The sequence below is a fragment of the Serinus canaria genome, chromosome 1 (genome assembly GCF_022539315.1).
Source record: "Serinus canaria isolate serCan28SL12 chromosome 1, serCan2020, whole genome shotgun sequence".
Taxonomy (NCBI): Eukaryota; Metazoa; Chordata; class Aves; order Passeriformes; family Fringillidae; genus Serinus; species Serinus canaria.
Window position 1 is genome coordinate 965,153 of NC_066313.1, and position 24,602 is coordinate 989,754.

Sequence of the window (24,602 nt, forward strand, 5' to 3'; positions counted from 1 at the left end):
CAATTCTTTGCTTCTCTTGCTGGTTTTAAAATGCCCGGGGACTGCATAAAATACATCCATATGGTACTGAATGCTTGGATCAGTGGCAGAGCAGGCTTTTTTCTGGTTGTCCTTCAATGTGTAGCTGTCAGCTGTAAAACCCTCCTGGGTTTTTACGTGGTGTGCCTGGGAATTGTGTAAAAGGAAGGATCATTTAGGAGAATTGCTGCTCTGCCTGTTAGAGGCAATTTCTTGTCCACTGCAGATGGACCAGTAAATACCAGTGAGGCAGCTCAGCTGTCTGATTGGGAGGAGGAATCTTCAGGTGAGATGTGACCATGAGGAACAGGGGACTTTCCCTCTTGTCACTGTCTGCTCACATCTTTTGCAGTGGCAGAAATACTGTTGGGGTTCCCTTGAGGAAGAGAAGTTCCACCTGAGCTGTTTGGAATGAAGGCCCCAGCAGGGACCTTGGACAGGATGATCTTTAAAGGTCCTTTGCAGCCCATCCTGTTCTGTGAGAACTCTTTTGCCAAATCTTTGAGGCAAACTGCAGTAGTGTACAGCAGGAATTAGACCAGGAAAATGTATGCTGCAGGATTAGGAATAAAATGAAAATGTTCTCATTTAAAGGAAAAGAGAGCAGGTTTTTAATAACTTTAACTAGCTCTGCATTCCTAGTTGCAGAGACTAATGTTCAGCTAGATTTAATCCCAAGAGTTTGTCTCTATCCAGCTGTATGTCTAATCTAAAGCAAAGCTGAGAGCTTCAAATTTAAGACATGAACCAGCCTTGATCTGGTGGATTTTGAAAAGCATCTCTTGGAAATAAAGAAAATAAGTCCTTGATTTCTGCATTGTATTGAATTTGACTACAAAATTGGGGAGTGGAGTTACAGGTCCTGCTGGGCACTGCTGTCAGCAATACCCTGGGAAAAACCACTTTCTAGGTCAGAAAAGTGCATCAGCCTCCATTTCTTTCTGTCTTGGATGAATCATTGTGGAAAACAACACTGTGAATGTGCTCTGAGGTGCCCAAAGAGAAGAATGAATGAGAATTAATGAGCTTTTCAGGCTAACACATATTTTCATAGCCATCTTTTTTATAAGGCAGCTACTGAAGTGTTAATCATTTGATTACTGGTTGTTGTAGATAAGGGAGTAATTGGTCCCTTTTTGTAAATGATGGAAATGCCTGACAGGAAGGGGCAGGCATGAAGACTCTTGTTTCCATGGATTATTGCCCAGAGAGATTGACTGGAACTAAAACCCCTTTGCTCTGATGACAACTGGGTGTCAACAAAATTCTGTTTCCTATCTGCTTCTCAGTAGCAAGGGCAGGTCTTTAAACACGATCCCAAATGTGTGTGAAACTTAATTTTTGGCCTGGCTTGAAATGAGTATTATGAATTTCTTTTAGAAGTCATTATAAATGAACCTTTGGTGGTGGCCAGGGAGAAGGGCTGAGTCTCAGTGTCACTCTCCTGAGTGACAAACAGCTCTGGTGCTGTTTGAGGACATTTCCCTGAGTCTTGAGGAGCTGCACTTCCCTGTTTTCCTGGGGCTGTAATGAACAGAGAAGATACTTTTTGGTGTAACTCTTAGGAAAATCAAGTGATACCCTCTGTCTTGGGAAGAAAAAGCATGAGAAATGCAGGATCAGTCAGCTTTTTTCACATCCTTAGAGTTCAAAATGGTGCTCCTGTGCAAGGGGCCTGGCTCCTTCCTTTGTGTCCCCGTTCTTGCAGCACGTGGGACCGAGCTGCAGATGATCCCAGCCATTCCCAGAACAGCTTTCTGTGTGTTCATCTGCTGGGTAGGTGTCATTCCTTGTTATTCCCTGTTACATCAAGCCAGTTCACTCCACTCCATGCTTCCCTTCCTGCTGCTCTGCACCAGACACTCATAAATATTCATGTGCACTTCCCACCATCCATTTAGGCTCCTATCCCTGGCTTAGGGTCTGTTCCAGTTTGCTAAGTGCAGCTTTTTTTACCAGTGCTGAGGGCTGGCTGGGGAGCTGAAGGCTGATGTCACAGCCTTCCTCCTTTAGGAAGTTGCTGGGATATTAAGGCTTTAAAAGGTTTTGCTCAGAAATTCTCCCATCACAAAGAGCAGACCGAAGTTCAAGGCACCTGATTGTCACAGGGTCAAAGGAAAATGGAAATTTCCTCAGCAGCAGCAGCAGCAGCAAAATTCTGGCTGTGCTGTTTTTTACTTCATTAAATGAGTAATACTCATCTCTCCACCTTCAGCTCTCAAAAAGCTCTCATCTCGCATTGAAAAGTCCAGTCCAGATAGAATCTTTGTAAGGACTAGGGGAATTGAATTTGCAATGAGCAAATAATGAACTTTTTGCTCAGGATCTCTCTCAGGGCTGTGTATAGGGGGCAGAGGAAAGAGGCCAATTTGGTTATTCCACTGGTTCACTGACCACATGTTGGATCTCATAAAATCCATCCCCATTTTGTGTGGAGCACTGGGACAGTGCTAATAGTGATCATCTGGAAAGGGGTTAAAACCTAGGTTTAAAAAATAATTTAATTTTAAGAGGCTCAGCACTCTCCAGTGTATCACAGAATCCTGGAATGGTTTGGGTTGATAGAGACTTTAAAGATGATCCAGTTCCTCCCCCTGCCATGGGCAAGGACACCTTCCACTATCCCAGGTTGCTCCAAGCCCTGTCCAGCCTGGCCTTGGACACTTCCAGGGCATCCAAATGCTTCAGGATTACCTTGAGCTTCCAGAAGTCTCTCTTGTTCTCTCATCAGTCTCTGTAGAGCTTTTAATTGTGATTGTTTCATCTACAAATAGTCTTTGAATAACTGTGGTGATGGCTGAGAGGAGATACTTCTTATGGCTTTGTCAACTGCTGGCTAAGAGATGGAAATGGAAAGTAGGGAAAGGCCAAGTCCACCTTTCCCTGGAGCTCAGCAAGGCTGAACAGGCTGCTCTGGGAATGCAGTTGGACTATGGGAATCTTCCACTGCCAATCCCTGGATTTCTGTGTATTTTCTCCTCTGCTCTGTGGGTACAGGCCAGCCATTCTCAAATTGAGAGCTCCAGGCTGCCAGCAATCCCTGAAGCCAAAGTAATTGATCCAGGACTATATCAAACAGTTTTCAATAGTGTTTTTAATTAAAAGGCAAAATAAAGGCTTTGTTGTGGTGGTGACCTGAAAAGAAATGAAGGATTGGCAGGGATTCATTGGTCTAAAAAGGCCAGCTGCAGTTGTTTGACATTGTTATTGATTGTGTCTGCCTTTCTAGATTTCCTTTTCGAGGTAGGATGCCATGAAACCTCCACAAATAAGCTGCCAAAAACCCCTTTTGGAGGTGGTTGCTCTGCTGCTGCCTGTCCTCCTTTCCCCTGCAGTCATGGACAAGCTGCTGCCAGCAGCATCCTTGTGGCTGTTTTTCATTGGAGGAGGCTCAGAGCAGGTTCTGCAGCCTGTGTGTAGGTTCTTGGAGGGCTTTGACTTACTTTGGGGCTGAGGTTTGCCATGGGGGTGTTGTTTTATAGCCCTGTGAGAGCTGCTGGATCCCCACTGCTGGAGGGATTTAAAGCCCTGTGGATGCAGCACTTGGGGCCGTGGGTTAGTGATGTTCTTGGCAGTGCTGGAGGAATGGTTGGACTCCACGATCTTGGAGGGCTTTCCCAACCAAAATGGTTCAGTGATTTATTTTCTTGCACTTTAGAAGTGTCCTTGTGGACACTACAAAACGTGTCCTGCACTGCCAAAGAAATACCTAAATAGCAATATTTGGCACCAGCACGTTGTGTGCAGGCTCCTCACTGGGCTGTGCTTCTGTGGGAAGCAATGCAGCTGCAAATGTCCTTTGTCAGACAATAAAATTTGCTGCTAATAAAAGAGAAGGGCTGGAGCTGCTGGAATTTGAGGGGACTTTGTGTTCAGGGGGTGCTCCCTGTGCCCTCCGAGCCGGCGCATTCGCTGTCCCTGCTTTCATTTCCGCTGCCTGATCTCCGTCTTTGATCTCTGCCACCAGCTCCAGGCCATTGTTTGTTCCTCTTGCAATGAGTATCAAACCCAGAATCAGCCAAAATCAAAGTGAGTTGTTCTCTGGGAGGAATGAAATGAAATATATTTTAGGTAGAAAATGATGGAGCATCTCTTGAGTTCCAAAAGCAATATAAAGCAAACCTGAATTGTTCCCTGTTTTTCTGGGTCTTGTTTCCCTGTAACTCTCTGGATATTCTACATTAATTTCCTAAACAAAATCCTAAATAATGAAGCACATCTGTTTAATAGGACCACGGTATAATTTATAACCTAAATCTTCACCTAGGCTGGGAATAAATTATCTTAAAAGGGGATGTTTGAACCATTTTCTTTATACTACTTTGAGGGGTCCATGCATGAATTTCGAGAAGGTTTATATTTTGCAGGCTTTCTACTAATTTTAGTTTTTCTTGATCTTTTAAAAAAAAAATTGAGGACTTAAATCTGTAAGGAATTGGCTCAGGTGGTCCTTTGGTCTGATCTCATCTCCCATCAGGAAAGAAGTGGCAGAATAAAATAGGTTTGACAATAGAGCAAGAGTGGAATCAATAGGGAAAAAAATCAGGGTAAAAAAATCCTTTAATTAAGAGCAAGGAGATTAGACCTCCTCAACTGTGGCTTTTGCCTCTGCTCCCTGGGGCTAGGCTGGATTCCATCCTCCAGGTTCCTCACTGTGACTGAGACAAATTTCACCTGACTGAGAATTCCGTGGATGAATGCAGTCTGCTGGCTGTGTTGGTGCTTTTGGTTAATGAATGAGGGTTTTTTCTTGCTTTGAGGGAACCAGGTGAAATTTTCATAGTTTGACAGTGAACAGCAGAGGAGGATGGGGGGGTGTTTTTATATTTTTTTAAAGAAGCTTTTTTAATCACTTTAATACAGCATTTGTGTTTCCAGTGCTGGGAATGACGTACCTAAAAATATTTTTACTGGCTCATACAGATCAGTAGAAGTCAGCTCTGTGCATCTTCCTTTTGGGGCTTCTTTTTAAACACAAATCTAAAAATGGTTTTGAGGCATTCATTATTCAGTATATTGTTCTTAGCAATGCTTTTCCTTTTGGTGCCTTGGGTGGTTTATTTTTTTTCACAGCAAAATAATTCCAGTGAAGATTTTGAGGTGAGCTAATCTATTAAAGAAAGTTATAGTGTTGCTGGGGTTTATCCTTCAATCAGATCTGAAAGGAGTCATGTAGAGGGCAAGTGAAATTTTGGGATTACACAGTGAGGAGAAGGCTTTCCTTATCTTCCTCCCTTGACCTCTGGCTTTCAGCAGGTTGGATCTCTTGGCCAAGGCTGCTTCTGAGAGCTGGGAGAGGCCAAGGGCAGCTTTCCAGTTGAGCAGTCTAGACATGCTGATCACTTTTAAGGTTATTTTGCTTTCAAGATAGTTCTTGAGCTTTTTTCCCTGATTGCTGATGCTTTGAAAGTTCTAAACAACCACTAGGACGAAGTCAGTGATTTAACTGTGGCTTCTCCAGAAGAATCCTTGAAGAGGTTGTGAATCTTAGTGTGACGTGCCTAAGAAAATGAGAGGGGCGTGTCAGTCCCCTCCTCGTGCATCACACAGTCCAAGTGGCACAATGCCAATTACTTTTCCTTGCAGGTCACCACTCCTGGCTGGTGCCTGAGCCCTTTGCAGACTCTGGCAAAAAACGACCTTCTAATCCTGTGCTGATGCTGGCAGGGAGGTGATTTGTGCTACCTCAGGGGTCTGGGCCCTCCTCCCCAGTGCCTCATTAGAGCCTTCCCCAGGAGCCCACCACGAATCAGTGCCACTCCTGGGGCTGCTGCTGGACACACACATCTCCCCAGGAGCAGGACAGAGGCAGCCTGCAAGAATCAGATGGAGTGACCTTGGAATGTCTCCAGGGCTGCTGTGGGATCAAAGTGGCTGGAAGCACAAGATCAGAGTATTGATTCCATCCTGCAGCCGAGTTCTCGCTGTGAAATCCCTGCCAGGCAGGGGCTCCAGGCTCCCAGACAAAGGACATCGATCAGGGCACTCCAGGAGCTGAAGGCTTGGAATTCAGCCCCTCCTGCTTCATGGCAATTTCACTGATGGGATCCTCACAACTTCCCCTCGATCATCTTTGGGCACTTGGCTGTTTGCTGCCACGGTTCAGGTGCTGATTCAGGAGGGTGTTGGTGTTGGGGCATCTGTTGGTTTCTGTGCTGAACCAGTGATCAAACCTTTCCTTTCAGGAGTTTCCTAATTTTATACATCAGAACAGCCAACTTCTTCTTGTCCCAGAACATATGGGAACACTGCAGCCTTGCAGAATTCCTGGGGATGGGGTGAGCAGCCAGTTCATGATGGGAGCCACCAGGTCCAGATTGTTCCAGAGCTGATCCACCTGAAGAAAACCATCTCAGCAAGTCAGATCCGAGCTTAAAAATTCCTGTTGGAGCTGGATCCCTTCAGAAGTGTACATTGATAATTAGATGATAGAAGGTGCTCTGAGGGCTGGAAGCCAGGATGGGAGACCTGGTTGTACACTTGGAGAAGAGAAGGCTCCAGGGAGAGCTCAGAGCCCCTTCCAGCACCTAAAGGAGCTCCAGAAGAGCTGGAAAGGGACTTGGGACAAGGGATGGAGGGACAGGACACCAGAGGGCAGGGTTAGATGGGCTTTTGGGAAGGAGTTGTTCCCTGTGAGGGTGGGGAGGCCCTGGCACAGGCTGCCCAGAGAAGCTGTGGCTGCCCCTGGATCCCTGGAAGTGCCTAAGGCCAGGTTGGATGGAGATTGGAGCAACTTGGGACAGTGGAAGGTGTCCCTGCCCATGGCAGGGGGTTGGGATGAGCTGGTCTTCAAGGTCCCTTCCAACCCAAAACCTTCTAGGAATTTATAATCACAGCTATCATTTAAGCAATGGTGTGTGAGGCACAACTGTGTGATTAGGAGCTGTTTGATGTGGGTTTTGTTGTATGGAAAGCTGGAAGGAGTCAAGACCTCATCTGGTGAAGCCATTGTTCAGCCTCTTAATGACAGAAAAATGTCCAGAATGTCAGGCTTGGTGTTGAAACAAATGGTTTCTTTGGTTACTCACTTTTTTTCTTGGCTTCCCTTCTCTTCAAAAGATGCCTTGGTTGTAAATTCCTAGAGGGAGATGACATTGACAACTCTGCATGCCAAGGGAGGGAGGAGAATCCACTGCCCAGCTGAATAAGTTATTTTGAAGTTCAGTTGCCTCAATTTCCCAGTTCTGTGCCCTTTCTGCTGGGATTGTGGTTGGACTCAGCTTATGTCTGTTAGATCTTAATCTACAGAGGGAAAAGTGGCTGGAGACAACTTTCCCTGAGCAGTAAGTCACTTCTGCCCCTCACCTCTCAGCTGCCTGCTGTGAACTCTGCAGGCTGCCTGGATTTTTGCCAAAAAGTTCCTTCTCAGCTCTGAATTGTTTGAGATTTTCCCTCGCTTCCTGTAGCTGTTAGTGTGTCCAGTCAAAGCAAACCCCATTCCCAGCATTTCCTCCCCCACCTCTGTCCCTCCAAGGATGTGATACTGACCTTTTCCTTGGATTTGTTCCAGCAGCATACCAGGAATATTTTGGCCTACAGGATATTTATTGCATTGCTGACTAATGCTGCCCTGGACGTACTTGAGTGTGGAAATTTTTCCAAGAGATTAAATTAACTCACTAGATTAAAAAAAAAAACCCAAACCAGCATCTTAATGAAGCAAAGCTGAAGTGTTGAGTGTCTTATCTGTTCCTTGGGCTCTGACCCCTGGATTACTTATCCAGTTGTTTCCCATCTGGATTTTAAGCAGCTGGTTGTTCTTGTCTCCATGAATTACCTTTTTCTGCTTCTCCCTGCTGGGCTTCATTTGCCTCCTGAGGTCATCTTGGCATTTTCCAAGATGCATTTGAATTCTGAGTCTGTCCTCTCCCTTGCTTGCAGTCACTCCCAAATTACTGCCTTCTGGGAATTCGAGGAACATACGGCCAGCAAGGCAGAACAGAAATTAGAGATACAGTGGGAACTGTGGGCTTTCATTACTGCCAGGATTTCTAAAAGGAGTCAGTTTGGGTTTTTTAAAAGGAGGAATGGCAATGCCTCAGTATTCATGGAATTAAAAGTGTGAGCAGTTGGTGTTAATACCATCTTGATCTGCTGCCTGTCAACATAAACCTGGGTCTGTTCAGAGAAGAAATGTCTTGGAACTAAGTCCATTAGGATGCTCTCTCCAAATGTTGGTTGAAGCAGATACTTAAATATAAACAAGCCAAGCAGTACCTTATTTTCCCCTTCTTTTACTGAAATGAGTGAAGATAAGGTAGGCAGGCTCCAGGAATAAACAGAATATTTTTATATTTCACGATTTGTGGACAGATCCCATCCAAGACACATCACTCAGAAGAGAAGAATTTTTTGGAACACTTCATTGTCCTTCAGGGGTTGTGAGTTACCAAAGCAAATAATTTCCTGGGTGAGACTGGACCCGTGAGGAGTTAAATGTGGCTGTTTGCATCAGTGGCCACGTGAGGAAAACCAGCTTGTTTGTGATGCTGCAAATCAATTCCTGGGATTCAGCCTGTGCTGCAGCAGGAGGGGATTCGGTTTGCTTGTCTGTGTCTCCTGAGGATTGTCACTGAGCCTGGAGTGAATCCCTCCTCCCCTGTTCAGCACATCCATGGGATGACTCTGAGTAAGGGATTCAGGAATCATTCCCATCTGGGATGTGCTGCTTCTGAAAACCCACTCAGTGAAGGGAGTATTGCCTCTACCATTGTGAAGGCAGCTTTTTAATTTGGTGGGAAACATGATTCTGCCTCCAGAGCAGAGTATGTTAGAAATTCACGTGGGAATTCAGATTGTGACTTGGGAAAATCTCATCTCTCTAAGGATGTCTGCTGGGTTCCTGTTTGTTTAGCCTTTTTTCACAGTGAACTGAAGATGAAAATGCTGCTTAATTGGGATACTGGAGATTTTGGTGACACGTATGTTAAGATCTAAAACAAACAAACAAAACCCCCCAAAACTCACAAAATCACAAATATTTAAGAGCAAATCTGATGATTGGGAATGATACAGGGGGGGAAAAAGTGACTTCACAATTTTGAAGTCAAATAACTGCTCTTGTCCTTGCAGGAAATTCAAGTGCACAAGATGGATCTGTTGGACACAGTGAACCATTTTAAAATCACTTGCTTAAACCTTGCTCTGAAATTGGTCCTTGAATCTATGGTTTTTTCTCTTCTTTTAGTGGGGAAGACATCCTTGATCACCAGGTTCATGTATGACAGCTTTGACAACACCTACCAGGTAAATGAATCCATATTTTTGTCTTGTGTAAGACTCCTCTGCTGCCGTGTCTTCCATTGCAGGAAAAGTCATTCCAGACAAGTTGGGGCACTGACCATGGAATTGCCAATTGTAAAATCTTAATTTTAATCACCAGCCAGGGTGGCACTACTGTGTTGGATTCTGCTCCAGGAGTCTGCCTGCTGCTTGGAGCAGGATGAGCTGTGGAGTGTTCTAAAGCAATCCCCAAGGCACAGCCAGGGAAAGCAGTTGTTAAATCTGCCAGGTTTCTTTTATCTCCCACCATTTTCTATCAGACCATCACAAATCTAATCCCTGTGTGTGGATAACATAACAGGTACCCATGTCTTTTAAATAACAAGTTGACACAAGCTAGAAAATAATACAAAATACATTAAAAAAAATTTAGGATGCTTAGAAAACAATTTTACAAAGTAGCACAGTGCAGTCTAGGAGAACAGTCAGTGTTGCCCACTCCCAGAATTTAGCATGAGCTGAAAATGTGGTGAGATATAAAAGTACTTCAGTTTCCTGAAGTGTGTCTCCTCCAAGCAGAACATGTTTCATGACTTGGTTACAGTTGGTGATGTTCTGGATACATGAAACTGAGAAAAATCTGTTCCCTGGTGCCTGGGAAAGTTTTTTTAGGGGGTTGGGAGGAGGAGGTAACAGGAAAAAAAAAAAAAAGGAAAACGTGATTCTCCTGTTCCTCAGTGTCTGGCCAAGGATCTCATTCAACTGAGAGATTTCCCTCCTGCCTCCTTCAGTAATTGCTCCTTGCTGCTGCTAGGAAAAACGAGATGGGAAGTTCTCCCTGAGCTGTGGGAAGAGCCACGTTTCCATAGTGTGGGAGGGCTGGAGCACACATCACTGCTTCCTCCCACATTCCTCCCCCTGTCATTACATGGACATTGAAGGCAGTTCTTTTATTTAAGATGGGATTTTGTTCCCCCCTCCCTGTATTTTTCTTTCAGGACTGCTCCTTTTCCTTACTGAGTTTGTGTCCCAATTCTTCCTTGAGGAGGTTTCACCCTGTGTGCTGCAGGGTGTCACCATGGAAAGGTGGTCTGATGTAATACATTAAATGATTGCAAAATCAGTGAGTGACACTTACAACAGTGAGAAATCCTAAGGGCTTCCAAGATAACTTGGATTTAGGCATCAGTGCTGCCTGCCCAGTTTGGGTGTTAATGGACTTGGGTCAGAGCCATTCATCCAAACCCCTTGGTTTTCCTGGAGTGGTGCCTGAGGTGGGGCCGTACCTCCTAGTGTGTGCTGTGGCTGGAAGAAGGAATCAGTCACAAAAGCTCCAGGAATTTGGCCAGAATCACAGTGCTTGTTGGTATCATCCCAAACCAGACATTTTTGGATGCCCAGGATTGTCTAGAGACCCCTGAGACCTCAGTATTAATGCACCTGATCATGGGTAACTGGAGCAGGAGGTGAGTTCAGGGATGATCTGCTTGTTCTGGACGTTTCTGGCAGATTTTGAATGCCTGTTTTTCTGAAACCTATCATTTGAGCATGGGGTTTTTATGTTCAGCTGTTAAAAATAGAAAGCTGCCATTTAGCAAAATCCGTGCTGTGCATCAGATTCCTTCTGCTCGCTGCTGGATGAGAGGAATTCAGCTGTGTCCCTCTGTCTTGTCAGTAAGAACTTGCTGTGCTGTGTCAGAAACCCAAACACCTGGAATAAAACCATGTGATGGGAGGTGTTTATTTTACCAGGAGTCATTCCCCTCCTCCATGGACATGCTGGGAATGATTTCCTTTGTGCTGTGGCCCCACATGTCACATACCATAGAAGATCTGCTTTAGTAAAAGTCTGGTATATTTAGCATGCTGAATCCACTCCTTGATGGTGCTGCTTCCCTGTTGGGGTAGGACAGGCTGGGAGAGGAGAAGGCTCCAGGGAGAGCTCAGAGCCCTTGCAGGGCCTGAAGGGGCTCCAGGAGAGCTGGGACTGGGGACAGGGCGTGGAGGGACAGGACACAGGGAATGGCTTACACTGCCATTATGGTGTTCTCCAGGAAGCTCCCACTGGTGTTGGGAAGTTTGGGTGCAGCTCTGCTGCTTTAGGATGAGCCAGGCTTTAGTTAGGGATCATGTAGGTGTCTGCCTTGATCAGCCTGGAAGAGTGGAGATCCATGGAAATACTGGCACTTGGGTAGAAGACAGTGTGCCCAAATATCCTGGTTGAGCTGGGGGACACCAGTTTGTCACATGCATAAAAATCCCTGCTGCTACTCAAATAAATGTGGATTAAACTGTCAATATGCATGAACTGAAGTCAAGCTTAAAACCTTTTGTGCTTTAAGGAATTGTTCTGGCTGTGGATACATTAAACAAATTGCTTATTGAATCAAGCTGTATCTTAAAAACAAAAAACCAAACCTGTTTTTCTTGCAGCTTCTGCTGCTCCCCTGAAAATCACTGCAGGTGTTCTGACATTTTTTTTAAGAGCTCGTGGTTTTCTCATCTCTTCACAGGCAACAATTGGCATTGACTTCTTATCGAAAACCATGTACTTGGAGGATCGAACAGTGAGTAAGATTTTGTTGCTTTTCTCTGTGAACAGTAGGAATGAGGACCAGCATCTGGTTTTGTGCAGCCCACACTTCTGAGATCGCTGGGAAGCACAGGCTGAGCCTTCATCTCCCAGCTGCTTCCAGGCTGACGAGTGCTGTGGAGACACAGCAGTGGGAATGGGAAATTTGGTGTCGTCCTCTGTGAAGAAAGAGGTGGTACAGATAATTTGAGGGGTGAATGATGGTGGGAGTCTGGAGAAAGGGGACCCATGCTTAACCCTTTCAGCTTTTGATGCCACAAGACAGAAAGGTAAAATACAGATTGCCAGATGTGGCCAGTTAACAGCTGGCTCCATCTTCTTAATACTCCTAGTTTAAAAAGAAGGTGGTCTCTGGTAGTTCACAAATGAGACTCGTTTCCTTGCTTGGTGCAGTTTTAGCTCATCAAGTGAAATCACTCCTCTGTGCAAGCAGAGCTGTGGTTTAAAATGAGCTCAGATTCTTAATTAAGAAATTCAGCCTCAGTTGAGCTATTTGCAGAAACAAAACTGCAGTGCTGCAGAAGCTTGTGGTACCGGATGAACTCCCAATAAATGGGCCTGGATAAACCCCCAGTAAAGGGGATTGCATGGAAAGGGCTTGTGGGGTGGGCTGTGCTTTCCATGGCCCAACTGGCTCTTGCACACCTTGCCATACACGTTGCTTTTAGTGTGCCTTGCCTTTTCTTCCAGAGCCTTGCTGGTAAGAGCCATTCAGCCTCTCTGTGTGTCTTACTTTGCAGTTTAGAGTTACAACAAGCATTTTATCCTCAAAAAACTGACATGAGTAGCTTTTCCACCAGCAACCATCCTTCATGCTGCTAGAGGTTGCCTGTGTGAGTCCTGAGGAAGGAGAGCAGAGCATGAATTTCTCCTGTAGGGAGAACTGCAGGTGAACATTTCACAGAACCCCTGAGGCTGGAAAAGCCCTCCAAGATCAAGTCCAAGCATCCCCCAGCACTGCCAAGGCCATCATTAACCCAGGTCCCCAAGTGTCACATCCACACACTTCTGAGCACTTCCAGGGATGGTGATTCCACCACTTCAGCTGTAGCTTTCTTGTTGGTGCTCTCAGTTTGGAAGCTGAGCCATTCCATTCCTCCCCTTTTGGAAGGGAAGCATTTTTTGGGAAGCTGCACCCCCCCAGTTTTGGCTGCCGTTACCCCTTGGGAGAGAATGCTGTAGGGAGACTGTGTCCTGCTGCTCCCAGTCCCCAGGCACCTCCTGCATGAGTTTCTCCTTTTTATTTAGCTATTTTTTGAAAAAAAAAAAAAAAAACAAAAGTGAAACATTTCTTTACTCTTTTATTTTTAGTGGCAGTTTGGCTTTTTTAATTTTCTCCCACCCACAGATCAGGTTGCAGCTGTGGGATACTGCGGGTCAGGAACGTTTCCGTAGCCTCATTCCCAGTTACATCCGTGACTCTGCTGCTGCTGTAGTAGTTTACGATATCACAAGTAGGTATTTTGCACTGGCTTTGACCTTTTGTCTTATTTTTCTTGCTTGTTTGACTGATTTTGTTAGGTACGGTTGCAATTATGGGACACAGCAGGTCAAGAGCGGTTCAGGAGCTTGATTCCTAGCTACATTCGTGACTCCACTGTTGCAGTTGTTGTTTATGATATCACAAGTGAGTGGGGGGAATTCTGCATTTCTAATACTCTGCCCTTTTCATCCTCTAGCTTAGCTTTGCATGTCCTCTCACGTCATCTGCTTGGGCTTCATCCTGGCATGACAAAAACGTGGTTTCTTTGCTTGTTTTACACAAGCCCCGTGGTTGCTGCTGTTGTAATGTATAAACTGTCTCACAAAGGCCATTTTAACCCTTCCCCACCCCGTTCTCTTCAGTCCTCCAGTCCTGCCTGCTCTCGTTGCACTCTTCCATCTGCCTTTTGGTCATAACATCACCTGTGACTTTTGGTCTTGGTGTCCATGGGGATCTGAATTCTCAAACTGGAGACTTTTGTAGCTTGCTCCACCTCATTCACCCTCCCCACCAATGAACTCTGGGCATGGGCTGGTGGGGAGAACTCACTAACATCACATTTTCCTTGGAATCAGCCACTCTCTCATGCTGCAAGATGCAAAACTTATTACTAAGCTCTTACCCTTTAACAATTGCTCTTTCATTCCTTACTAAGGTATGTACATTTTTGTCAACTAAAATATTAGTGCTTCTTCAGCCCTGCTCCTTCTGTCCCTCCCCTCAGACCAGACACCCCTTAACTTACCAGTTCCTGCACTGACAAAGAGCAGAAATTCCATTTTAGGGGAGCTAAACCTTCAGACAGTTTCAGTTCTAAACTAGAATTGACTGAGAACAATGGCCTAATTCTGCACAAATGCATAAGTTCTTGTCCTTTGATTTATAAATACTAGAAGATTACAGCCAGGAATAGGGGCTTTACCTAGAAAAGCTCTAATTGTTAAAAATGGCACTTTCCTTTGAGCTAAAATTACAGGTTAGCTGTGAACTCTGAATTTTTTCCTGACCCAGCAAATTCAATATTGCCAAGCAGTAAAGGGAATTAAGACACTGGCAAGTGATCAAGTCTTGGCTGTCTAGCATGCAATATATTACTTTGCAGTAGAAACCATTAAAAAAAAATCAATACTTTTCAAGAACTGCTGCAGAGGCCCCCCTTCCTTTTCAAGTACTACTTTGGCTGCTCAGATGCTCTTTGTGTCACTAACTGGCAAATGCTGAGCTCTGTGGCAGCTTCCCTCCAACTCCTTTTTCCCTGTGGGATGCAACTTCTCAAGCACCACAGAGTCTGGAATTCTTACCTTGCAGCTTTTAAGGGTGTAGCATGAAGTGCCTGTGAAGAGGTTAAATTTCTGCTTCTGGTTTTATGCAAAGATTTAGGAATTGTTTTGAAGGCAAGTGTTCAGTGCCATGGGAGTTGCTGTTGTGTTGTATAACCCTGGGATTCCCTAGAGAAAATAAAATGTGATTGATTCAAGTGTACATAATGCAAGGCTGGGATTGAGGATTTTTGAGAACTGTAGGTGCACAAGCCATGAGCAGCATAGAGTGCGAAAATTAATCCCCACTCCCGACAGAAAATACTTCATGTTGAACTGAAAAATGAGGGACGCAGTGATAAGACTTTTCATTTTAAGTGCTGTCAAAACCAAATTATAGATGGACTCAGTTCCCTCTGGGGCTTTGAACCCACCTGTAAAGAGGCACTTGCCCATCTGAAATCAATGCCAGAGCCTCCGTGTCCTTTAGTGGGGGAGATTCAGGGTTCCACTCGCTGATTCTTCATCACCCTCCTCCGCCGACTCCACAGAAAGTGAAGCTTTTCTTTCCAAGTGCAGATGTGTTCTGGTGAGCTGTGAGGGACACCTGCAGTGATAACCCTCTCCACTGTTCTCTGATAGATGTAAACTCCTTCCAGCAAACCACAAAGTGGATCGATGACGTCAGAACGGAACGGGGCAGCGATGTCATCATCATGCTGGTGGGAAATAAAACAGATCTAGCAGATAAGAGGTAAGGGGCAATCATCCAGCTTTCAAATCCTGCTTTTCTTACTCTGCTGCTGTTTGCTCTTGTTTTAAGGAGTATATTGTAATGTATTTTTTTTATCTGGAGATGGCTGTGACTAGAGAAATCTCAATTTTAAACCCTCCTTCTTTTGGCTAAGCCAAATTTCCGTCACAGGGCTGTGAATGAGTTGAAAAACCATCACCAGCTTGTACAGATGTCAGGAGAGAAGGGATTGTTCACTACAGCCCACACTAGTGAATTAATAAACTGGTTACAAATATTTGTTCCTAATAATGTTCTGTTTAATGGGTGGAACACATATCCAGGGAAAAATGGGACAAAATCCCTCGCAAATGAGGCGGTTACACTTGGACCTCTGTGAAAATAGTTTGGTTGTGATGATTATTTTGGGACTGTGATTGCTGATTGTTCAAACATAAAAGCACAGCTTCCTGGGCAGGGATTTGGGGCTGAACACTTGGCTTTTCTGCTGGAATGCTGAGTTCTGCTTGGGTGTGCCCTGGAAGTGAAGTGGTGATACCTGTCAGTAGCTGTAGATTCCATGCAGGAAAAAACCCCACCTTTAAGTACTTTCAGATAAAGCACATAAAGGCTTTTTTTAAAGCCTAATAAATCTTAATTATTAAAGTATTTGTCCAGGTTTGGGTTTTATGAGGTTTTGTTTCCCCCTAACTCTGTGTTTTCTTCCCCAGACAAGTGTCCATTGAGGAAGGAGAAAGGAAAGCCAAAGAGTTGAATGTAATGTTCATTGAAACTAGTGCAAAAGCAGGATACAATGTAAAACAGGTGAGTGGCTGCAGGTAACACACCCTCCTTGTGGGAGGAGCACTTCCCTGGATCTTGGGAAGCCTTGGCAAAGGGGGCAGTGGGAATTGTAGTCCACACACAGCAAGCAGCACCTCAGAGCTGAATTTTTGGCTGAGGTTCTGAAGGATCTCTGGCCTTGCATCACATGATTTGGGACTTCCTTTCCCTTAAATAACAGGGGAGTTATGGAAGAAGCTTTGTGAGTACAGGATCACACCTTCCTGGGCTTTTGATAATCCAGATTTGCTGTTTGGACTGAGAGTGAGACACAAAGCTGGGGAAGCACAGGTCTGAGGACTGTTTGTGGTTCTGTTCAGTGAATGAAACAAACCAGGGAAGGAGGAGCGTGATGGCTTAAAATGCTCCCAGTGCACAGGGAGACAGAGCAACTGCTGTTCCCACTCTGTTGGAAGGCACTGGAAGTGCCAGCAAATGTTCCTGGACAGCCAGAGCTATTTATTTCTAAAAGATGATGAGTTGCTTTTGAATTGGGGAAAGCAGTGAAAGGTCTTTTGAACTGATGGGGCTGCAGAAAAAAAATAAGGGTTTATATCCTGAGATGAGCTGTGGCTCTTTAAATTCAGTCCTGGAGAAGGCATAAATTCATGGGTATCTCCACAGAACAAACACACCTGTGTGGAATGCTCTGCTCAGCTCCCTGTCCCTCAGGAATAGAAGGACCTGGAGCTGCTGGAGAGAGTCCAGAGGAGACACCAGGGCTGGAGCCAGGCTGGGAGAGCTGGGGGTGCTCACCTGGAGAGGAGAAGGTTCCAGGGAGAGCTCAGAGCCCTTGCAGGGCCTGAAGGGGCTCCAGGAGAGCTGGAGAGGGACGGGGGACAAGGCATGGAGGGACAGGACACAGGAATGGCTTCAAATTAACAGAATAGCTTTAGAGTTCATATTGAGCAGGAATTGTTTCCTGGGAGGGTGGCAAGCCCTGGCACAGGTGCCCAGGGCAGCTGGGGCTGCCCCTGGATCCCTGGCAGTGCCCAAGGCCAGGTTGGACAGGGCTTGGAGCAGCCTGGGACAGTGGGAGGTGTCCCTGCCCATGGCAGGGAGTGGATCTGGGTGACCTTTAAGGTGCCTTCCCACCCAAACCATCAGGGATTCTGTGTGTATGGATGACATTCCTCATATATCTTATACATGTAGTTACACAAATGGTTTCTGTGCAGAAGGGTACCAGGAGTAATAAAATAGGATTATAAACTACTTCATGTTCTACACAGGACTAAGGAGTCTGTTATTAAAATGTCCCTTGACTTTGCCTCTAAGTAGCAAAATGATTCCCTATATAATGGGATAATTATAGCAGTGTTAACTCAGAGCTGTTTCACTGCATCACCCACCATGGATGTGCTGGCTTCCAGGGTCCCCCAATTATCCTGCCACAACAGAGGCTGCCTGGTAATTAAGGTTTGGATTCTGTGCTGCAATCCTTAATGAGTGCTTAGACCTGGGGGTGTGCACTGAGAGCAGTTGCCTCACTGAGAGGAGTGATGATGATGATGATGATGATGATGGAGGAGCTCTACACTCCCTCTTTCCTTGAGGGAGTTTCTGTGCCCTGCCACATTTCCAACAGGTTCTGTAGCTAAGCCTGTGAGGGAGTTGTGGCTTTCAGGGCCAGCTGGAACCCTGAGGATTTGATGGTGTGCACAGACATGAATAGATATTCAAAAAGAATTAAAAATGGATTTTTCTTACAAGTGTTGATCCATGTGTTGCAGGTGCAGACTGGGATTCTCAAGGATTTCAAAGCTATTCTCTATTCTAGAATATTTGTAACTCTCATTTTTTTATTAGTTTAATAAGCAGTTGTTTAAGCAATTATCAGAGGATAAGACCTTTAATACCACTGCTTGGATAGCTCCCTATTTCCTTGCAGCTTCTCTGCTAAATGGTATGAATTTATTTTATAACTTAGTAATAAATTCTCTCCCAGTGAAATGGCAAAGTACAATTGCAGAATGGATCCCCTTCCCATAACCTGTGTAAAATCCTTAATAAGCTGAATGCAAATTTGACCTTCCCATAACCGATAACTTCTCTCCACAATATATTCTGATCCTGCAGAACAGTCACTGTCTCAGTTGATCTTCATACAGAATTTTCATCCAGATACAGCTGAGTTTCTTGTCCTGCTCGAGGAGGGAATGGCTGTGACTCTTGCAGCTGCTCCTCCTCAGTGGGAATCCAGGGCACTTTTGTCCTTTGGTGCTGCTTTTAGCTTCTGGTTCATCCTTTTCTGCTGGAAGAGATAAGAGGGATGGGCACTGCCTCCAGCTCCCTGCAGCTGTGCTGCAGATCCAGAGGGCCTGCCTTTGTGCTGGGACCCCAGTAGGTGAGATGCTCTGTTCTTCCAACAGCAGCTATTCCAGTGTCAGGATCTTCTGCAGCTATTCCTGTGCCAGGATCTTCTACCAGCAGAGAGGCAGAGGGGATGGTGCTGCTGCCAGGCTTTTCCTGCCATTCCCTGTGTCAGGAAAGGGAAGAGTTCTGAGGATGGCACCTCACTGCTGGTTGCTGTTGTATCTGTGACTGCAGAGCTATTTGCAGTCCCCAAGGTCCTTCACACTTACTGTTCCTCTTCTGGCTTTGGGCAGGGAGTGTTGAAGGAAAAATGAGTGGATATTAGGGAATAAAAGCACTGGTAGTGTTATTGTGGGGTTAAACCAATGCAGCAGAGGGGAAAAGACTGGCTTTTGGATCCTGCAAAGACTGATTGCCAGGGGAGCCTTAAGCTGGAGAAGAGAAGTAGATAACTTGCTCCTTTTAATGCAGAGAACTGTAGTCTCTGATTCATTCTGTCAGCCCTGAATAAGCTTTAAAAGACTTTGCGATTCCTGCTCTGTCTCGGCACTCTGTATTGCAGGGAATCTTATTGTTAGTCTCTGGATTTCATGCCCAGAATATGTCAGGGTTCATTTTGCTGTCTTGTAGAAAGAGAGGGGAGGGAGAGCCCTTCAATTGCTCCCTCCAGCAGTACCTGGCACACTCCATGCTGGCCCTGGAAGAGCCAGGGATGAATGTGGTCCTTGGCAAAAGAACTTTCTCACGGCTGCAGCTCTCTGAGCACAGCCCCTCTGTGACCCTGTTCTCACAGAGCTGGGCTCTTTCTCCTGTCTTCTGATTCTTACCCATCTGATGGGCAAGAATTACCCTCAGAGTTGCAGAGAATGAGAATTAGGGAGAGATTTTTGTTTGCCTTGCGTTGGGGAACAGGTTTCTTGCCCAGCCTTTCCATCCGGACAGTGATCTTCCCGTCCTGTCCATATTGCTGCTGGAGTGTGGCTGAAAACTGGTTTATGCCTGCAGTCCTTTGTGACCCTGATCTGTTGGGATTTTTTGGCTGGAATAGCAGGAAAGGCACAGCTTGGCAAATGACTTGAAACTGATGGTGAGAGATGAGGCTTCTTTCCAGAGTTTCTATCAGGAAGCAGATTGCAGAGTTGAGCGCTGAAAGAGAGTTTGTGTGGCTTTTAGTCTTTCAGCTGCTGCATTTAACTCCTGCCTTGGAAAAAAAGTCCTGGATGCTCATCAATACTTGTGTTTTTATACCCACACAAACATTTAAACATGTACATGTGTGTACAGACACACACTGGCTCGGGGCTGACAGCACCAGGAAGCTCTGAGGGCCCTGTGGGAAGGCTGCTTTCCAACCATCAGGAAGTTTCCCTAATTGGATTTATTCACATATGCTGGGGCTGATAAGCAGAAGGTTAATAAGAAATAAAGTTGATTTTTCTTAGTTGCCAAATTCCTATTTTTAGTCTGATAATTTAGGGGAGAAATACTGCTAAAAGCATCATTTTATTCCTGGTCTTAATGTAAAGAAAGGATTACTGTATTTTAAATAGCCTTTCTGTCAGCAGTGTGGTTTAAATGCAGGAATTCCAGTTGGTTTCATCAGCTGAGGATTTTTTAAAGACTCCTCACCCTTCCTCTGTCTGGGCATTCCTGCTTTCGTTCAGGTAAAGTTTAGCATCTGGAATTTGTTACTTCCTGGTTGGCCTGTGAGGATTTCCCTGAGGTTTTCAGGGAGGCTGGAAGGTCCAGGTTAATGGCAAAGGTCCAGAGAAACACAGAGAGGGGTGTACTAAGGTTTTTGCTTTGGAACTGTTGTCTGAAATTAGGGAGTTACATCGAGTCCCCGACTTGTCAGACCCATCCTTGGCTCAGATTCCAGTGTGAGCCACATTCCTGCCAAGAAAGATCCCAGACAGACCTGGGGGCTTGCTCGTGGTGAGCTTGGAAGGGGCTGTCAAGCCAACAAAGTCACCTTAGGATGGTGGGAGCATCACTGGGACGCTGGGAGCCCGAGTGGGGAAAGCCCTTGGGCAGGGACCCGCGGGGCTGGTCGGGTACCCACATCTCTGATGTAAACAGGCTGGCAGTGCCTTGGCTGGGTTTTCTGTGGAAAATGGGTCACTGGGAATAAGTGGTTTAGCTTTGTGTCATTTGAGGAGAGGCAGAACGGCGTGCAGCAGTGGAACACGCCAGGCCTGACGTCAGACCCGCAGGATCCGGGGATGCACTGGGAACACGTGATGGAGGGACAACATCCTGGGCAGGGGGGACAGGCAGCTGGATTCAAGGCACTTCTCCTGCATATTCTACAGGGTCCTCACCCAGAGGGCCCAGGAGAAGTCGTGTGGTGGGAGTTACCAGTCTGAACCTCAGGGGCAGAGGTAGGAATTGCAGGAGGGGAATCGGTCCTGTTCCATCTTGCCTCCTTCAAGTAGAATAAAACCGTGAGGAGGGTTTGGAGCTCAGAACTTGTTGGGAAACTGGAGGTGGTGTTCAAGTGGGAGGCTTTGGATGCCTTTGCTCTGTGCTTTATGCCCCGAATGTGGACATAGGAAAACCATGGGCACCAAACTGAGGATTCGGTTTGGCTGCATTCCTTTGTCTGTTCCATAGGAGCTTGAGCCACAGGTAGGTGAGGCTTGGGAGAAATCCTTTCCATGCATCCCATTTTTTGACACTCTTCCATGTGTGTCAGCTGGGCTGATGCAGTGACAGGCTCCTGGATGGTGTGTTTGCCTTCATCAGCATGTCCATGCTCCTCTGAAATCCTCTGGGGAGGTGTGAAAATCTAATTCCCACCTGCCCTGGGGAGGTAGTTGGGGTCTGTGGACATCCGTGGCAGGTGTGGGGTGAAATGCTGGATCCCATCCATCCTGTTTGCAGAGAAGTTGCAGGAGGTTTGCTGCACGCTGCTCTCTGATCTCCACTAACAAGAGCTGTGCTTTGCCCTTTTCTAGGAATAAAGGTTATATTTGGTGTCAGGATTTTGGGGCTGAGCAGTGTAAATAGTGCTGGGGGATGTGTTGAATCATTGTTTGAACTGTCTCAGCCGAGGGGAGCCGTTGTTTTCATCTGTTCCCTGTGTGGTTCTTTGCAGCTTTTCCGACGTGTGGCAGCTGCCTTGCCTGGGATGGAAAGCACACAAGACAAAAGTAGAGAAGACAGTATCCTTTCAGTGCCTGTGCCAGGCATTACCCTGCACCAGGAAAATCCTCTGCAGCCCTCGCTCGGCTCCTGGACATCCCAAAGAGAGGGGGAATAGGGGCAAGTAACCTGCGAGCTGAGGAAGGAGGATTGGTGGGTTGGAAGGCTGGGAGCAGGGGTGCTGAGGGTGGAAGCAGCAGGGGAAGGAATGGTGATCCAGAAGGATTCCTTGCTTGGTGTTTGAATGTGTGGAAGATGGGAGAAAACAGCTGCAAAGAGGTCTGAACAAAAACCCCTGTGGTTCTTGCAGACCTGACTGACAGAATCCAAAACCAAGCTGGTCCTGGAAAGGACCTCTGAAGGCCCTTCTCTGATCCTCCGGCTCAAAGCAAGGGTGACTCATAAACTGAGCCAGTTCCTCCAGGTCACGTTCAGGGAAACTTGGGAAATCTCCAAGGATGGAGATCCCATAACCTCCCAGGGCAGCCTGGGACCACAGGCAGCATCTCTGTGATGGGAGGGAGAAGACTGAACTGATGGGCTCAGTCTCAGCCAAGGGAAAGCAGGTGGCATGAGGGGTGGAAAAGGCTTGGAAAGCAGTATGGCTACACTGGAATCACTGACCTGGCCAGGTGGGTGTGCTTGGAAGAGCTGTTTTTCCAGGGTTGCTGGTTTTATTTGCAGCAGGGATCATGGAGCTGGTAAATAGAGGAGAAATTGTGCCTTGGAGGAAGGAGATCCCAGGAACTGTGGGAGTGGGACAAGCCTGGCGCTGAAATTCTGTCAGAGCATCCGATTTGTGGGGAAAAGAAGGGTTTGGGAAGCTGGGGATTGCAGCTGCTGAGGCACAGGCTTTGTGTGACAGGGACTTGAGCGATCAGAAATATTTCACTATGCAGGTCCCCAAAAGGTTAATGAACGACAATCTTTATTAATGAGGGTGGGTAGAGTGCACAGGCAGGGGCTGTGGCAGGGAGTTTGATCAGCAGTCCCTAAATGGGAGTGCATTTAGGGCACTGGGAATTGGGCTTCCTGCAGCCTGCAGATAGCAGGGATGGATGGGATCCTCTCTCCCAGGCAGCTGCATTAGGATTAACGGGGGCACTTCTGCAAAACATGGAGGGTTCAAGGATCTTGACCCATTCATGCTCTGAGATGAAGCTGGCAAGGCTCATGTCAAGCATCTCCAACTTAAACACACTTTAAGCTTTAAATCAGCCAAGTGGACCAAACATTGGAGATGAATTGCCTGTCTTCTGTTCCCATTTCCAAGTTTATTTTCTCCAGACCTCTTTAAAAAGCAGCTTCAACCCCCTAAAGAAATAAGTTGGAAGTACCAGCTGTGTGATCTCTTTGCCTCTGTGTTCTGTGATAAGGGGAACGCTGGAGACTTGTGGTGAACAGCTCTGAGCTGGGGATTAGCATTCAAAGCTCCTCCTGGGAAAGGCTTGTGAGGCTGTAGCTGGAGGGCATCCACTGGGAATTCAAGCACTGCTGCAGAGGGAGTCGCTTATCACAGGTGGGCTGTGAGCAGCCAGCTCTGCAGTGACCTTGTGGGACATCAACTGTCACTGGAAGGGGGAATTCAGGCTGGTGGCAGGGCTGTGCTGGCTGCTGGGGGGAGCAGAGAGGTTTAACTGAGCAGGGATTGGTGAGGGGGTCAGGGTGGCACAGCTGGAGCTCTGGGGGTGGGCGGTGTGCAGTGGTGCCCAGGAACTGGTGGAGCCCCCATTCCCAGAGGGATTTGAAGCCAGTGGATATGGCACGGGGGGACGTGAGATGCTGGTGGCCTTGTCAGTGCTGGGGGAGCAGGTGGTCTTGGAGATCTCAGAGGGCTCTTCCAAGCTGAGTGATTCTGTGGTTCTGCAGAAGCGGCGATTAGACCTTTCAGTGGATCCATGCGTCTTGACTTCCCACAGCAAGAGACCGGTGGGATTGCTGGGGTCTGGTTAGACACAAACATTGGGGTCTGACATTGTTTCTGCTGCAAGTTTCATGTTCCAGTGCTAGTGCAGGAGGGGCGGGTGAGAAACCTTTGGTTTGGAGCTGGTCTTTCCAAGCATTTCAGCGGGAAGCGCTGAAAATGCCATTCAAATTCTCGTTCTTGGTAGGGAAACAGAGTTGGAGATCTGTTGGCCTTAACCTCCTCCTTCCAGTGATTGACATAAAACTGGAAAAGCCTCAAGAGCAGCCTGTCAGTGAAGGAGGCTGTTCCTGCTAATACCATGTGGCTTCCACCTTTCTCCAGAACATCACTGCTTTCCCTCCCTGTCCTCTTCATTGACTGCAGTGTGAATATTGGCTTGAACCTTCCCCTTTCCGTAATAACGTATCGCAGTTCATCATCGCTGGCTGTCTCGTGGAGATGATCTTTAGCTTCACAAGCACACACCCCCCACACACACACACCAACAAAATGTCAGTGTCTTCATTATTTATACGAAAAAAAAAAAGCCAAAATATTCCACCATATTCTAGGTATAACTTTAAAAAAAAAAACAAAAGCAAAAAAAACAAAAAGAGAAGAAAATCCAAACAAAAAAAATAGGTACAATTTCTTAATATTTGTTCCTTTTTTAATATGTTATGATATTGCACTTTGAAATGATGGCAACTGAGTAAGTTTGGAATTGGACCTAGATGAGATGTATGTGCAGAAGAAGGCTTGCAAATCTGACCCATTGGAATTTCTCTCAGAAACTGGGAATGCGTAGACAGCAGGCGGAATCACAGGGGGAGGCGGCAGATGCCGAGGGTCGAAGGCTTATCCTTGATAACTAAACACAAATTAACCCCAAGCTCTTAATTGCGAGTCTGCCTGGTGTCCAGACCCAGCCTGGCCTTAGCAGGGGTTGGACACTGCTGGCTGCTGGAGCTGGGAATTCTCGCCGAGGCAGCGGGGACACGTTTCCAAGGAAGCATTACTGGGAAATATGGACGGGCTCTTTGGGATGAGTGGCTTCTGGAGGATTTGGGGGGGAAGGAAAAGGT

At 46.4% G+C, this 24,602-nt stretch overlaps 1 protein-coding gene across 3 annotated transcripts in view; it reads left to right on the plus strand.

Moving 5' to 3' along the window:
* The window catches only part of RAB6A (RAB6A, member RAS oncogene family), a 39,115-nt gene extending 15,157 nt beyond the window's left edge, over positions 1-23,958 (plus strand). Inside the window, exons 2-9 of one of the 3 annotated variants that reach the window (XM_050972144.1) lie at positions 9,206-9,264; positions 11,754-11,807; positions 13,182-13,304; positions 13,355-13,460; positions 15,218-15,329; positions 16,040-16,133; positions 21,565-21,631; positions 23,768-23,958. In XM_050972144.1, the coding sequence (XP_050828101.1) occupies positions 9,206-9,264; positions 11,754-11,807; positions 13,182-13,304; positions 13,355-13,460; positions 15,218-15,329; positions 16,040-16,133; positions 21,565-21,631; positions 23,768-23,832 (680 nt within the window). In that variant the 3' untranslated portion in view covers positions 23,833-23,958. The remainder of the gene's footprint in view (positions 1-9,205; positions 9,265-11,753; positions 11,808-13,181; positions 13,305-13,354; positions 13,461-15,217; positions 15,330-16,039; positions 16,134-21,564; positions 21,632-23,767) is intronic. The other 2 variants (XM_009092707.4, XM_009092708.4) reach the window with 2 other exon arrangements.
* Positions 23,959-24,602: the final 644 nt, after the last annotated feature.